The 17,881-nt window shown below is 41.8% G+C and overlaps 1 protein-coding gene across 3 annotated transcripts in view; it reads right to left on the bottom strand.

Moving 5' to 3' along the window:
- Positions 1 to 17,881, bottom strand: part of UST (uronyl 2-sulfotransferase) — an 858,732-nt gene that overhangs the window by 488,781 nt on the left and 352,070 nt on the right. For all 3 annotated transcript variants that reach the window (XM_075596675.1, XM_075596674.1, XM_075596673.1), the window contains exon 2: positions 5,150 to 5,193. In XM_075596675.1, coding sequence (XP_075452790.1) covers positions 5,150 to 5,193 — 44 coding nt within the window. The remainder of the gene's footprint in view (positions 1 to 5,149; positions 5,194 to 17,881) is intronic.

The raw sequence follows: 17,881 nt of genomic DNA, 5'->3' as shown, positions 1-17,881 counted from the left end.
TAAGCGGGACAACTTATCAGCTTCCAGGAGGCCTCCTGGTTGTGGAGGTTGATGGCCGAGAATATCTGCGGTGCCTGTGCGTCCAATGCAGGTGACCCGGACCGGCTCCAAGTACTAGGGCACGGTGCCAACAGTGTGACACGTTCTACCTCTGGCCTATCGAGCCATGCCCTACAATAATGACCCCGCGAGATGCCTCTCCAGCGACGCTGATCGAAGTGGAGGAGGCAGATGCGAAGGCGGCCCTGGTCCCATATCTCACCCCTCTGGTAGAGACCCAGGCCCAGCCACAAAGAGATGCCCCAATGGAGGAGGGCACGACCGCAGTGGAGGTACCGGAGCGGGCCCGTTTCGTACCTATACCCACTGGCGGTGCAGCAAGGACTCGAGGTGATTCCCCAGTGGAGGGGCCGTTGCAGTCCTCGTCGGATGATGAGAGAGACAGCCTGTCATCGGTGGTGATGCGCCTGCCGGTGGACCACCCCAGCTGTAAAGAAGAAGTTCCACTTACCCCTGAAATGGAGCAGACGAGTCCGGAGACCCCCCGACGGCGAGCGCTGGTGCGGCCTGAACCGCGTAGAAGTTCCACGGGCGTGGCGACTCCCAGTGCCGCGGAGATGGGACCCGAGACAGCTCCGGAGGAACCAACGAGCATCGCAAGACAGAGGAGTGGTAAGATGATACCACCACCCCCTTATTCCCGCCAGGTGAAGAAGGAACCTATGGAGAGAGAAGGGCTTGAGGCCTACCTGCCCGTCTGCAACCCTGATGGTCCACCGTCGCCCCTTCCGGTCCTCGACACACTTCCGGTGCGGGACCAAGGAGCGGATGGAGATTCCGCGATGACCAATGATGACGTCACTTCCAGGTCAGACTGGCGCAGATGCCCGGAAGCTTTGATTGCTTCCATAAGGAGAGCTGGGCTGGAAGCAGAGTTCGTGGAGTTTAGGGCCCAAGTAGCCAAGCGGGGAGCACAAAGTGCTGCCGCAAGAGACAGTAAGAGAGTACCTACCAGTCGTGGCATCGCTCGACTCAGAGACACTGTAATGGACTATGGTGATCCTATGGTCACCGCCCCTAGCGCTATTGCCCCGGCTACTGCCCCTGCCCCGTCACGTGCTATGCCACCGGGTCCTAGTAGGAGTAAGCTGGATAAGATGCCCAAGTTTTCAACTTTGGCAGGATTGGGTGACAAGTGATGAGGGTTCTCATGGGGAGATACCATTGTCAAGTGTTCTACATGTATCTAACCCCGCTATGTTTAATCCTGTTCCTAGAGGTAGGGCCTGAGGGTCCCAGTCTACTGCAAAAGCGGGTCCCGTAAGTCCCAAACCACCTAAGATGAACCCCACGGTTTAGAAGAATGTCCTTAGAGGGAGGCGAAAAGGCTTGCACTCTACAGAGGCAGTGACATCTGGTGTATCCTCCAGAGCAGAGTCTGAGGAAGGTATGAGTGTATCATCCTCATATGAGCACCAAGATAAATGGTGGGCACCGTTATTCACAGGGTATCATGAGGGGATGGACCGCACCAGATTTGTGTTAATAAAGAAAGATATTGTAGATCACTGGTGGGACGCAGGCACCTATTCTCCTCAGGAGGTTGCCGATGAGTTAGATAACAGGTGGAGAGACATTATGCAAAAAGTAATCACCCCCAAAGGCTCATCTATTTTGTATGATGATATTGCGCCTGAGGAGCCAAAGTTCTGGGTACTGCCAGGAAAGGCTGGGAACCGGAACCTTACTAAGTTAAGTAGAGCAGATAGAGCCATAGCGGCGAGATACCGGCAATCTCATGGATATGAGTTTCCATACGTGCCAGAGCCGATCATGCAGAAGATCGAGGACCAGAGAGACACCTGGCTCAGAGATGCAGTTCTTGAGCACTTAAGAATTAAGTTTGATAGCACTACTTACTTAAGGGAGGACAAAATATGTTCTGTAATGAAATCTTGGAGTACAGGCAGGAACATATTCATGCATAACATATTGTACAGACCGGAGAAAGGGCCTGTGCAACCGTTCTTTGTTAAGATTGTGGATCACAATGGGCAGGAAGTGAAGAAGCCTGATCCCCGTCATTATTATTGAAGTTAAGGGTTCTCCATGTTGGGAGTTTCCCGCTATGTATGTCGCCATCATGGGTGTTACAGTCTCATGTACACAATATTGATTAATTATGTTTTGTATGTTCACAGATTGTTCACCTGCAGGATGGTCCAGCAAATTAGGTCCAAGTGGGGACCATTGGATTTCCACCTGAGGGAGAGTGTAGCCCTGGTAAGAAATGGGGCTATAGTTCTATCCTCCTCCTGGTATAATTCCTGATAAGGGCAGGTTGCCAGGAGTTATCATGGGTTTCCACCACTTCAAGCACTTGCCCTGAATGGTGGAGGTAGGTCACCTGACCCTGGGTCCAATTAAGAGACACAGGGGCGGTGCCTGCTGAGATCATAAAGAGCCGTGCATTTCCTATTTAGTCTGCTGTGAGTTCTGTCAGTCAGTGAGTTAGTGTTAGGGAGGAGAGGAGTGATCAGCTCATGAGTAGAGCTGATATAGCTAGTGAGTTATAGGTGGACCAAATACCTCTCACCCTGCTTAGGGGATGAGGGAAGAGCTAGCCCCACTCTGGATGGCTTTTGGTCCAGAGTGGCGGCAGGGACCATCACAAGGGAGAACAGTTAGTGGACTGTGCATCAACTGTACCTGTCGGCTGCTGCTGCCGCCCAAGAGAATAAAGAGTCTGCTGGTTGTAAAGATAACCTTGTGTGAGATTGGAATCTCTCATCCCTGGGAGAGGGATTTCTGTGGTAGGGATTCCACCCTGCGTCCCTGGGGCTTATTACAGATGGAGGCGCTGCACCATTGAACGAGAATGAAGGCATTCACCCCAGTAACCTGTTCTTGTTGTCCCCCATGTCATCGCGGGAGTCTCAGGCCCTCCTGTTGCCAGCAGGTATGCACCACTCAGAGACATATAGCCAGACCCCAGAACACCTTAGGGGGCCCGAACTGCGATTGGGTGGGGGAGCATGGGTTATACATATTTAAGTTGCACCAGACTGTAACCCCTCTTTTCTACCTTGAGGGGTCTTCAACTGCAGATCCGGCTGCACTTTTTTCCCCATCTGTGTTTTGAGGCAATCAGTCATATAGGAGCATGACAGTACATGTGCTTCTGAGGGTAAAGCAGCAATGTTCTCCCACAGCACCTGCAGACCCACAGCCATCCGGGTGCCCCCAGGTTCTCGAGGTATGACGATGTGGTTTCCTATAGGAACGTGTGATTCAGGAGATCTAAGAGGCCATTTTGACAGCTGCTCTCAAACAACAGGAACATTAAATGTTTTTGATAGCCACTTCATCTGCACATTCCCGGGGGACAAAGCGCGTTAGTCGATGGTGTCCACACTATCTTGCGTTTCTACCCCCCCCCCCGCCCCCGCTGTGTGCCTGTTGCTTGAGAGCATCTGTCAGTCTCCTATATGAGGCAAAGGTGATTGTTAGATCAGCAATATGGAAAAAGGATCATACTCTTAGATTAAGACACATAACAGAGAGATACTATACTCTTAGTATAGTCGTAAACATTTTTTAAATGGTATAGACGCTCAAGAGTGCAGGATCAATATGTATAAATCCTTAAGTCACGCATAAATAGAAACACAGGAATTGAGACTAGTAATAACAACAAATGATTAGAGTAAATGAGTAGGAGTCTCAGAAATAAAGTCCATAATAGGCAAATGTACCCCGAAGGTATGAGTTAGTGGGCATAAACCCACCCCTTAAGATCTCAATGGGATAGGCCCTGGATCATTCTATTAAGTGAGACAACCTACTGCAATGCAAATATACTTACAATTGTATGTCTCTGTCCTGTGTCTCCTTAATGGGCGTGCTGCCAATGATGTGGTGAATATAAGGAAAAAAGCAAAGAATGTGGAGCACAGCCAAAGGAGAGTGGGTCAAGTGGAAAAATAAAAATTATTTTATTAGATCTGCTTTAAAATACGGAGGTAAAGCAATACTCCTACGCGTTTCGTGCACGAATGCACTTTATCAAGGACTTTTAGTATGGTCACACTGCTAACTGAATTATCATCACCATAGCAACATTTATATGTGCCTTATATGCACTTATGAGCATATACCCCTGAAACATTGGCTATCAATAGAGATTGAGTGATTCACAGATGGCAACAGAAAGCCGATTAACCACTGCATTAAAGGGGAAAAAATAGGGAGGAGGTATAGATAAGCCTGCCTATTTATCAGTCCTAGATGTGAATGAAGAATGTAATGCCATATATACAGTATGATTCCAAAGACAAAACAGGGTGACAAATCTTTTGTTAATTAAAATTATCTGCGTCATTATTCAATGCTCCTAAAAGTTTGTTTTTAAGGCCATGAAGTAAAAGTTATGTTTGAGTTAGGATGTTATAGTTATTATACTATTAGTATTTAGTGCCACTTTCACTCGGGGTCTGTTCTCTGTAAGTTTGCTGTATGAATCATCCCCATGTGTGCACATTACCACGTGAAGTTTTTTAAATAATTGTAACAATGGGTTCTTTTGTAGCTTAACTGTGCTATTTTCAGTGCCGGGACACTGCTCCCTCCCCCCCCGAGTTACCGAGATAATTACAGTGGTAGTTGCATCTGCCAGACTCCCTTCTGACCAAACAATATGGCCGTTTAAATCTGGCTGGACCTGTGAGCCAACAGGAAACATTAGGGTCATTGGTTGCGACTTCCTACCGTTAGATAACAGCGGCCTTCTTGGATTCTCAACTGGGAGAATCGACAAGAACCACAGTAATTATATCTGTAACTAGGCTGCCCCCGGCACTAACATTAGCATGGTTCAGCCCTAGAGAACCCCATGATATCAAATATATAAAACAATTCTGGGATTGTTGCTTTAAGTAGGGGTATTTGTATATCAAATTATACATTAAATGTACTCATATTACCACCTCATCGGCCATACTTAATGGTGATTACATAGACTGCGAGTATGTGAACTCTATGAATAATTTACTTTTCGAAACTCAGAGCAGACAAGTCAATAAACATTATTAATTAACTACTTCATTACATCTTTTTTTTTTTAAATAATGATCAATCTAATGCACATTACCTTTGGCGTATGAGGATCATGGTCATCCAAAAAAGTGGAATTTCCTGTAAATAAAATACAAATAAATAAATAATTAGCATTTCAGTGACAGTGTACTTATTATGTCATTAACTGGGGTTTTGTTTTATTACTTGAAGCAGCTAATCCCTGTGTCCAGTTTGTTATTTAAGTCCTCCTTTCTTTTTCTTTAAGATGGGGGATCTCCAGAGCTGAAACATGCAATTTTAATTTGACCCCTGTTCTCCAAGATACTTATCGGTAAAAGTAGCGTAATGCTGTCCCCTCCAAGGGAAACAAAATGGCGGCTTTCATCTGCCGTGTCACAGGTGACTATAGGGAGCAACAATTTCCTATCTGAAGAATCTGGGGACACCCGGACAGGGGTGCTGGAACAAAGGGACAAAACTGCATTATATAACCTCAGATGCCCATGTACTATATACTATATTTCTTTACATTATAAAAGCTAGTCTGGTTTATTGTGAAACATCATTTTCATGTGTTTAATGGTTCAGTGCTTTCACTCTACTGCCAAACCAATGCAAGCATTTCCTCCAACTGTACCTAATCAGCAGATGCTGTACCTAGGCTACACTATTGTACCTATTTCTGCCTGCACTCACTGGTTGAAGCTGGTTAACTTCAGTTAATATTAAATTAAACAGAAATATTTCTTATAAATAGTATGTTTAAGTATAGATGTAGCACTTAATACCTTGTTTAATGCAGAATAACGCAAAAAATAATGCTCTAAATTTTACATGCGTTAGGGAGCTAACACACGTTTTACTATTTTTCAATGGCACTCGCGCTAAAAGTTGCGGTAATAACAGGCACGTGTAAAATAAATATGTAATAAGTAATAGCATTTGCTACATCTGTATGTACATATAAATACAAAAGTTCTAAACATCTAATCTTTCATACTTTGTTTTAAAGAAACAATCCACCCCCTGCAACATTCCCCTTTTTTGCATGGATGGGAAGCAGGTCGTCCACAGGGCTGAATTGCCTTAATTTCAGCAACAAAGACCTCCAGGCTCTCAAGATACATCCCGGGAAAGGTAGCGCTGGTACTCGTGTGTATTTAAGTCCCCAATAGGAAGCCGCAAATGGATGATGCTGCCGCTTCCTGTTGGCCCGCGTGACATGGAAGAGATTTAAAACCTGTATGTTGTCTCGGGAACAAGGGGGCCCCTGGAGCTTAAAATAGGGCATTTAATCCCTGGTGTATCCCCTGCTTCCTGCCTATGTAAATAAGGAAGGGGAACTGTCCCTTTAAAGGCAAATTCAAGCTTTAACTGCCCCAAAGTATACCATCCATATGTCCCTCCTTTAACATACCATAGAAATGGATTCAGTTTTGGAGAGAGTGCATTATTTGAAGAGTTTCTGATTGCCCCCACACTTTTCTTTTTAAACCTACTGTACTAGAACCACACATGTGTAAGCCAAAGTCTGAAGGAAAATGGATGCACTATATCTGCTGTGGAAGAGCACTAATGGCATGTTTTGACATTGTCATCACTTGGACTACTCTTCAAGGGGGAGTCATCAAAATCTCTTGTCTGCAAAACCCTTGCACAATTGAAACAAAAAAACTGTATCAAATTCTATCAATGCAAAAAATCCCATTGACTCTTTAAATTTGGTGCAGTTTTTGCCTTAAATTTATGGGGCTGTTTTTCAACAGGGGTTTCTAGGAACCATTGGGTTCCATGGTCATCTCTAAAGGGTTCCCTGCAATTTTCAGGTTATTTGAAAATGTTACCAAATACAGAAGAATTTACAATGCATCTAATTAATCTCAGTCACGCTATTAGAGAGGGATGGGGATCCTTACAGTGCATCTGATCTCAGACACACTATGAGAGAGGGTTGTGGCTCCTTACAATGCATTTGATCTCAGACGCGCTATTAGAGAGAGTTGGGGTTCCTTACAATGTATCTGATTTAAGACATACTGTACTATTAGAGAGGGTTGGGATTCCATACAAGGCATTTGATCACAGACGTGCTATTAGAGAGGGTTGAAGTTTTGCAGAATTTCACAACCAAAAAAAGTAAACACTGCTTTATGGTGTACATATCCCCCAATATATAGTGATAGTAAAAATATACTGCAAAATCTTCAATGAAAGAAAAGTTCTGTTGACGTAAAATTCTTTAATAAAACTCATTACATTTTGGCAACTTTAAAAAACACAGGCATGCTAATTAAACTACAGTAAATGAGTAACAGATTATTTCATAAACAGCCATGAGTACAACTTATTTTGATCCCAGCAATTATTTTCATTTGATTTTACAGTATTTTGCTATATATTGATAGTCTATTAAATAGTTAGCACAGCAGAAATAAGGTAGTTTCTGGGTAATATTAATATAAATATATATATATATATATATATATATATATATATATATATATATATATATATGTATGCACACACAGCTGTCTCTCACACATACTTATACTCCTTGTTTTTCCATCCCTAGACACCAATAGGGACCACATAGTATCCACACACACTTTTAGTTATGATACTAACTCTCACATTTCCACACCCACCCACACCATTTATATCCGCTCCCACTCCACACACAGCTTTTGTAAAGCACTGTATATACTGTGGGTTCTCCATTCATGTTAATTCACACTGATACACATACACACTCTTTCATCACTTGCTTTCAGGAACCTCTTGACACCTCCAGCCATAAAACACATCCACACCGGGGAAAGGACCAGCACAGATAACACTCCAATAGACACTGTTTATAGTATAGCTTTTGCTTGCTTCATTCATTGTAACATCGCCGGAAGAAGAGATCAGTGTATCTCGAAAGCTCGCACAAATAAAAGCATTTCGTTAGCCACAGAACAGTATCATCTATTTATTTTTTGATTATATATATATATATATACAGAAAAGAAAAAAGAATCCCAAAATAGCGCTCTAGCGTACAAAGGTATCAAAATTTATTAGACACATAAAACATATACAAAGGATCCACAATGTCCCCAAGGCTGACTAGTCTAGAACACTGATAAAGAACCTAAGCTACACAATGGAATAACAAACAGCAAATATGAATCAAACTGGTTAATTATACAAATCTATTCCATTGGAACCATAAAATGACTAGTCTGAATGAAGCAAGAGATAGCCAAGTGTAAAAAAATCAGAAATACCCAATAAATTGGCAGACATACAGAATCTGTAGTGTGGAGGCAAATAAATAGCCTCTTAACACTAGGACTGGCCGGTCAGAAAATACTGAGTGTAATAACCCATACAAAAATGGCATGTGAGAGTCAGAGCAAAGGCATACATGAATGGAATCATACATACAGTATGTTGTAAATACACACACAGTATAGCAGCAGAGCTATAGACAGAGGACAACACACATAGCCAAATTGTACTTAGCACTGGTCCAAGGAAAAGTAAGCAGGAAGCTGTATAACTGCATCATAGATATTGAGAGTCTGTTCAGAAAGATCAAGCCGTCGCAATGCGCATGCTCCGTGAGCGATGTAGGTGCCAAATTCAAAACTGCAGCAGAAAAGAGTAAGACAGCCTGGGGCACCGCCAGATCCAAGACAAACAAAGGAGCCCCGACGCGCACGTTTCGCCACCTGCTTCGTCCGGGGGCTTAACGTAATGGCTAATTAGAGCCGTATATGTAGTCGCAGTTGATGTGACGTGAACATAATCTAATGAGTGAGTCAGCTGGAGACACCACAGCTGATGGAGTTACATCATGGCTGCTCCTTGATGGGAGGGATAACCGGAGCAAATCTAAAATAAGGGCAGACACAAGTAGGAGAGAATCATCAGAAACACACATAGCCAAAAAATAAATCGATCCTGACATGAAGGAATTTAACATGCTAGAAAAAGCTGTGCATAAGAGCCAAAAAGCCAAGTATTGAGAGAATGGTTGTCTAATGGTCTAAAAGGAGAGAATAATCTCCTTATAATAAGATGTTAGCTATTCTCATAAAGGCTAGACTAGATAGGAATACTAGTGCTGCCCGTACTCATATATATGCAGGTCAGTGTGGAGAAAAGGACACATTTATACAAGAAGAATTATCTTATACAAATAAATGAAATGGTTGCAAAATACACTAAAAGAAAAATAAATGAAATAAAATAAAATAAAGAAAAATAAAGAAGGCGGGAATACATAAACAATGCATGATATAAACTCCAAATGCCCAAAAGAGGTGAGATAAATAAGATAAAAGATATAAGATAAAAGATATAAAATAAAAGATACAATAAATTGAATCTAATCTAATATAATATATCAAAAAAGTGTACTGGACTGTCATAGGAACATTGCAAACCCCATGTACTCATTCATACCTGAGGGAAGCAAAGTCCCCAATTTGACAATCCAGCGACATTCGCGTTGCAAGAGTAAACATTCCAGGTCGCCACCTCTAATGCCCAAAGACACCTGGTCGATGGCAAAGACCTTTAGTAAGCTAACGTTCGAATTATGTTTAGCTCTAAAGTGTCTTGCTACTGTAGTTAGTTTACGGCCACACAGAGTCACGATCACTGTTTTTGATGGTACGTACGTTCTCTAACACGCGGAATCTCAACTCTCTCGTGGTCATGCCGATGTAAACCATTGGGCATGAGCACATAAGGTAGTAAATTACCGCCTTCGATTTACAGTTCAATTTAGGTCTAATCTCAAACCTTGTAAGTCCTTTAGAATAAAAAAATTCCACACTGTCCTGCATTTAAGGGCAGGCTGAACAGGAGCGACATGGTGTAAAACCTTTTGTTATTTCCCTTGTGAGGAAAGTGGAGGGTCTGCTGGGGATATAATGACTGCTAACCAATTTGTCACCCAAATTGGGTGCCCTACGGCTGACTAGATTAACTCTCTCACCTAAGACTTGTTGTAATTCTTGGTCAGAGGTGAGGACATGCCAGTGTTTATGGATTGCATCTCTATATTTCCACCAGTTACAATCGTAAGTCACAATAAAACGGATTGTTTTATCTGTAGTATTCTTGTTGTCCTTTACCACACCTGTCAAGAGTGAAGTGTGAGATCTCGTTTTAGTCTTAAATCTACCCCTGCCAATAATAGATCTGCTGTAACTCTGATCTCGGAAACGAGATGCCATCTCATTGGCTCTTATGTGAAAGGTCTGCTCATCAGAGCAGTTTCTTTTTAGGCCCAAAAATTCACCCACTGGCACACCCTGAATTTGATGTGTCGGATGGGCGCTGGAGGCGTGCAGTATCGAATTGGTTGCAGTACTTTTTCGATGAATATCAGTACTCCCACTGCCATCCAGACCAATGTTAATCCTTACGTCTAAGAAGTCAACATAATCTAGTCCAATGGTACTTGTTAGCTTTATATTTAAACTGTTGCGGTTGAGGTTCCCGATGAACGCCTTCAAGGCCACAGGTGACTCATCCCAAATAATAAAGATGTCATCAATGAACCTCAACCACAACAGAACGTGCTTCATACCAGGGTTAGATTCCTCCTGGAATACGACATCTCGTTCCCAAAACCCGATAAACAGATTGGCATAGGAGGGCGCACATGTGGCGTCCATTGCCGTTCCCTTAATCTGCAAATAAAATTTACTTTTAAACACAAAATAATTATGTATTAAAATAAATTTTAATAATTATAACAAAAATTCAACCAAATCTGGATCCAGGTTAGAGCATAAAACTGAGCATTTGGATGTCAGATCACCTATTTATTTTGGACACAGGTCATGATATCCTACTCTGAAATTATGATTATGTTCCCTTCAAGGCGTCATCTTTGGAAGAAACTCTCAATTCTTAGCTGACTTGAGTTGAACACTGGAAGAGTTACCAAGTGCATAAGAACTTCCTCAGAACCTGTCTTTACTGGTAGCTACGTGAAAATCACTGAACTTCCAACACAGGAAATTTTGTAGGAGAGGAGATTTTAAGAGGTAACGGCAGCCTGGTCTTCTGTAAAAGGAATTGGATCATGCATGATTATTAACAAGCATTGGCATACAACAGGTAAAATGCAAGTCTTATACAGAATTTAAAAATGAGCAACTGCTGTCTTTTAATACACTGGCGACACACTTTATTCGAGCTCGGCTAGTCCCACGAATTCGGGTATACCCGGGTGTATTGAGGTTTGTGACTGTTTTCTGCCCGAGTGCATTGAGGTATTTTCCAAGCAGGGATTGAAGCATTTTATTCCCGCTGGCTGCAATACTGCACAGTATATATATATATACTGCATTACAATTCATGAATTTATGCCATCTGGTAGACACGCGAAGCATTGCAGCCTATTAAATCCTAATCATTATCATTTAACAGATCAGCCGCCCGTCAGCCAGGCATGAACCCAGGCTGGGAAGGCAAACACAACGGGGCTTGTCAGAGGTGAGGAGCGGCGCATTCCAGGTATCTGCCAGGTACATACTGGGTATTTGCTCGAATAAAGTGTGTCGGTGCAGTAGTTTACTTATATTTGCATTGCATCAATATTAAGGTGGCTGTCTCATTTTGCAACATGTACTTGAGTTGCAATAACGTGAAAAATTAGCATTGTGACACTGGCATCTTCTCTATCACACTACTTCAGATTGGAATATTTGGATAAAAAAGCCTACTGTAGTTGCAAAACAAATATTAACATACATCACAAAATATGAGTTGCCAAGGGTCAACCCACTCCTAAACGTGGAGAAGGGGCCTTATACATGCAGAAGATTTGCATGAGACCGCTCTTCACCTCCGGAGCAGGGGATCTGCGGCTGGTCTTGGTGGATTATGAAACAATGGGGCAGAGTTATGACAGCGGGCATGATTATGATGTGAGGCTGTAGGGTTATGATACAACTATTTCAGGGTCTTCAGGCAGTTGGAGATTTAACTAATGTTGTGTGAGACCATGAAACAGAGCCCACGTGCAGGTAGACGTACGCAAATTGCATGAGTCTCGACAGGGCTGCAAAATAATTATATAAACGGCTTTTGTTAAAGCAATATTTAAAGTACTCCTGTCGACTTTTTTGTGCTTTTTTTTTCAATTTTATTTAATAGGCTTGAAGCAGGGGGTCACCGGAGCTGAACCCCATTGGCCCCCATTCTGAAGGCCAATAGGAAGCTGCAACATCATCCCTTGTTACTTACTATTGGCTCGCTTGACATGGAACCTCTAAAATGCACAAAGCACCTACAGAGGTAAGTATATCAGGAAGTAGATGGTCCACGGAGCTTAAATCAATGCGGTTCAGCTCTGAGACCCCCTGCTTCAAACGTTATATATATATATATATATATATATATATATATATATATATATATATATATATAAATATCTAACCAGCTTAGCCAGCAACCAACCTCACACTGATGATACCCATCAAGGTTGAAACATGTCTGTGAGTGGGTTTACTGGCTTTGCATCTCATCCCAGCCTCTGTCTAAAAGCTGTGTTAAACAGTATGCATTGGCTTGAGGATTTGCTTGTGTAATACGAGCTTGAGACAAAAGGTGGCACTGTGTGCTCATTTGCATGTCATTTCCCAGAATCCCTTGCTGCAGTGGAAACGCTGTGTGCTGGGCGATAATGGGGAAAGACAGGGTTGCAGACCTGTCTAAGACATGCAAATGAACATACAGTAATATTTACAGTTGCTATATATATATAATGGTTGAAAGGCAGGGTTGCAGACCTGTCTAAGACATGTGAAGGTGCTCACAAGTGATATATATATATATAACATACGATACCATTTGAAGCACGAGATCAGGAGACAGCACTCTGGTAAGTTTGATCACAAGTTTTGTATTGAAAAAGACACATAAACCGACATTTCGGTCCCCCAGTGGGACCTTTCTCAAGGTGGTGCACCCCCCACTGGGGGGTCCGAAACATCGGTTTATGTGTGTTTTTCAATACAAAACTTGTGATCAAACTTACCTGTCTCCTGATCTCGTGCTTCAAACGGTACCGTATGGGATAAGCACCCAATTTTTTCTACTTGCAAGTGGAGTGCCGGCTGCTTCTGTGGATTATATATATATATATATATACCATACATTTTAAGTTATGGTGGGTGAAAAAGGCGACAGAAAACCTCCACCGTTAGCATATACAGGCATACCCCGCTTTAAGTACACTCACTTTAAGTACACTCGCGAGTAAGTACATATCGCCCAATAGGCAAACAGCAGCTCACGCATGCGCCTGTCATCACGTCCTGAACAGCAATACCGGCTCCCTTCCTGTACCGAAGCTGTGCGCAAGCGGGGAGACTATAGAGCCTGTTACAAATGCGTTATTTACATCAGTTATGCACATAAATAACGATTGCAGTGCAGTACATGCATCGATAAGTGGGAAAAGGTAGTGCTTCACTTTAAGTACATTTTCGCTTTACATACATGCTCCGGTCCCATTGTGTACGTTAATGCGGGGTATGCCTGTAGCCAATAAAGAATATCGCTTGTGAACACATTCACATGTCTTAGGTCTGCAACCCTGCCTTTCAACCATTATCACCTCGCATACAGTGCTCCCTTGCTGCAGTGAGAGCACGGTATGCGAGGTGATAATGGTTGAAAGGCAGGGTTGCAGACCTGTCTAAGACATGTGAAGGTGCTCACAAGTGATATATATATATATAACATACGATACCATTTGAAGCACGAGATCAGGAGACAGCACTCTGGTAAGTTTGATCACAAGTTTTGTATTGAAAAAGACACATAAACCGACATTTCGGTCCCCCAGTGGGACCTTTCTCAAGGTGGTGCACCCCCCACTGGGGGGTCCGAAACATCGGTTTATGTGTGTTTTTCAATACAAAACTTGTGATCAAACTTACCTGTCTCCTGATCTCGTGCTTCAAACGGTACCGTATGGGATAAGCACCCAATTTTTTCTACTTGCAAGTGGAGTGCCGGCTGCTTCTGTGGATTATATATATATATATATACCATACATTTTAAGTTATGGTGGGTGAAAAAGGCGACAGAAAACCTCCACCGTTAGCATATACAGGCATACCCCGCTTTAAGTACACTCACTTTAAGTACACTCGCGAGTAAGTACATATCGCCCAATAGGCAAACAGCAGCTCACGCATGCGCCTGTCATCACGTCCTGAACAGCAATACCGGCTCCCTTCCTGTACCGAAGCTGTGCGCAAGCGGGGAGACTATAGAGCCTGTTACAAATGCGTTATTTACATCAGTTATGCACATAAATAACGATTGCAGTGCAGTACATGCATCGATAAGTGGGAAAAGGTAGTGCTTCACTTTAAGTACATTTTCGCTTTACATACATGCTCCGGTCCCATTGTGTACGTTAATGCGGGGTATGCCTGTAGCCAATAAAGAATATCGCTTGTGAACACATTCACATGTCTTAGGTCTGCAACCCTGCCTTTCAACCATTATCACCTCGCATACAGTGCTCCCTTGCTGCAGTGAGAGCACGGTATGCGAGGTGATAATGGTTGAAAGGCAGGGTTGCAGACCTGTCTAAGACATGTGAAGGTGCTCACAAGTGATATATATATATAACATACGATACCATTTGAAGCACGAGATCAGGAGACAGCACTCTGGTAAGTTTGATCACAAGTTTTGTATTGAAAAAGACACATAAACCGACATTTCGGTCCCCCAGTGGGACCTTTCTCAAGGTGGTGCACCCCCCACTGGGGGGTCCGAAACATCGGTTTATGTGTGTTTTTCAATACAAAACTTGTGATCAAACTTACCTGTCTCCTGATCTCGTGCTTCAAACGGTACCGTATGGGATAAGCACCCAATTTTTTCTACTTGCAAGTGGAGTGCCGGCTGCTTCTGTGGATTATATATATATATATATATATATATATATATATATATATATATATATATATATATATATTGCAGAATAAATTAGTTCTTCAGTATTAGGTGATACCTTTATTATTGGACTAACACAAGCTTTCGAGAGTTCTCCTCTCTTCTTCAGGTCAACAATACTGATATACACAGGAATCTATGGCTAAAACAGTGTAGAGAAAAAAAAAACAGATATGTACCGTAGATAAGGTAGGGTGTTAAAAGTATTTGAAGCCAGGGGAGGGGTACATGAAGAACAGAGGAGAACTATCGAAAGCTTGTCCTATGACACAAATTGTTAGTCCAATAAAAAAGGTATCACCTAATACTAAAGAACTAATTTATTCTGCACTATCGCAACTGGACTAACACGGCTATTTTCTGCTTTATATTATATATATATATAATATATATGTAATATATATATATATGTGTGTGTGTGTGTGTGTGCGCGCGCGTGTGCGTGTGTGTGCGTATATACATATATATATATATATATATATACATATATATATATATATATATATATATATATATATATATATATATATATATATATATATCATATTGGCAAGACTGCTCCTTTAAGGACTCCTATCTAGCCTAGGAAAAAAATCACAGAGTTCAGGCTTAGTTATATTATACCATTTTACATCATTGCAGTTATAGGATATTTCACACTAGTCATTTTTGAAAACACAAGTCTTGATCATTTCACAATCAAGTACAAACATATAGTGCACACAGAACTATAGGCAGAAACTAAGGTTTTCTTAAAATGATAAAAAAAATCATTAAGTAGGTTTACTAGCTATGAACATCTTTAACTCAGGCTGTGCTGAAAACACTGTTTAATATGACAGACATACGCTGATAGGGGTCCATGTTGAAATGGACATGAAGCAAAAGGTGACACACTGTGAGTGCTCATTTGCATGTCATTACCCAGAATCCCTGGCTGCAGTGGAAGCATTGTATACCAAGAGATAATGGGGAAAACCAGGTGTCCAGACCTGTCTAAGATTTTGAATGTGCTAACAGGTGGTATTTTTTATTTAATTAAGTAGCAAAAGACATGAAGCAATATTTACGAAGTAGTCTTCTGCCATAAGGCACATTCTGGTGCTGGAAGTTAGCTTACAGAATATTCAAGTCAATGGGCTATGTGTCATCCAGCACCAGAAGGTGTCTTGGCCATAGTAACACTAGCACAATGTTTCAGGAACCCATAGTCCAGTTGTCATGTGCACACCTAATACAGGGACACAAGGTTCCCTGAAACATTGTGCTCATGTCATTGTAAGTCTTTCGCTATTTAATTTAAAATTGTATCTTTTTGGCAAACCAAAGTTTTTGCTTATACACCTGTTGGTGCTCTCTCTTGTTTGTCTTGCCCCCTTCATGTCTGCCATGAGGTCCAGGTCAGTGCTATGCTGCCATTTCATTCTACCATAGAATCTTGTGACATAACAAACTAGTCGCCCCAAAGGCGATAGCCAAAGGATGTCACCGTTTACTGCCATGCACCAGACCTCTCATCCCCGGTACCCAATGTTTTAACCTACCCTGCCTATAGATTGTAAGCTCTTTGAGGCAGGTCCTCTTCTAATGACACATTGCAGGCCTACCTCCTAACACAATTTTAATCCTGTCTGTAAATGTTACTTGTCATGTGTAACAATATACAGTAATAAATCAATGTATTTTTCCACTTGGTCATATATTCTGGTAAAACAAAGTCTATGTAAAAGAAAATATTAGTTTCTGCAGCAAGGCTTCTTCAACCTAACTAGGACACCCGAGAGGCATGTTTTTTTAACGAAAACGTATAGATACTGTATATTATTTATATCTTGGTTGCTCAACCATCTGGGCAGATTTTTAAGGCAATACATACCTAAACAAGTTGTCTTAAGGGGAAATGAATGCAAGGTTAATAGAATTAGTATGTGTTAATTAGAGAAATCTTGATCACCTGGCCTGCCGGTAGCCCATGAGGTCTGGACTGGAGTACTGATGATTTATATACTACATGAGTGCATTCCATTATGTTTTCATGTGTATTGGTTATTCCCAGAACTTGCTATGGCTCAGGATTTTGAAGATAGGTTTAGGGAACATCTGGTCTACAGGTTTCTGCTGTTGAAGTGTTTCAATCATGTCGATTAATCAAAGTAAAATCTCATTATTACATCACACAGAGAGAAAACTGGTTAGTTTTTGTCTCTCAAATGAAATTAAATAAACTCACGCCAAAGAATTTTGAAAGCAGAGGTCAGCAAACCTTGCGGTGTGATCTGCGTAAGAAGCCTATAGTTGAAAAATATGCACTTTCTATGGAATAGCAATGAGCTAAATTAACTCATTCATTATATTATGTTTCATGACTGAAGTATGCATAGCTTTGGGTCACCACCCCATGAAAATTTAAATCCTGATTATTGCACATTCCTAAAGGAGCGTTGCTTATTTTGTGGAGAACAGATCTTAGCACCTTAAAGATAATGAAAACACTGTACCATATTTAAGATTTTGGGGTTAAATCGGCAATCCAAGCACTTTAAAAACATTTTAAAAATATTATTTTGTTACACTGGATTGAAGCAGGTTTTTTTGGCTGAACCCCATTCATTTCAGCTCCGGAAACCCCCTGCTTTTGGAGATACTTGCCTCCATAGTAGGTACCGGTATCAACTCGGCTAGCAGGGATAACGTAATGGTCGCTTTTCAAAGCTCCCACGCCCTGCGAGCCAATAGGAAGCTGTGATGTCATCAGGTTCGGCTTCCTATTGGCCCGCATGACGCAGGAGGTTTAAACTTTAAAGCCCAGTTAGTTCAA

Source organism: Ascaphus truei, chromosome 4 (genome assembly GCF_040206685.1).
Source record: "Ascaphus truei isolate aAscTru1 chromosome 4, aAscTru1.hap1, whole genome shotgun sequence".
Lineage (NCBI taxonomy): Eukaryota > Metazoa > Chordata > Amphibia > Anura > Ascaphidae > Ascaphus > Ascaphus truei.
The sequence above is the reverse complement of the archived record's forward strand: the minus strand, read 5'-3'. Positions and strand labels throughout refer to the sequence as shown.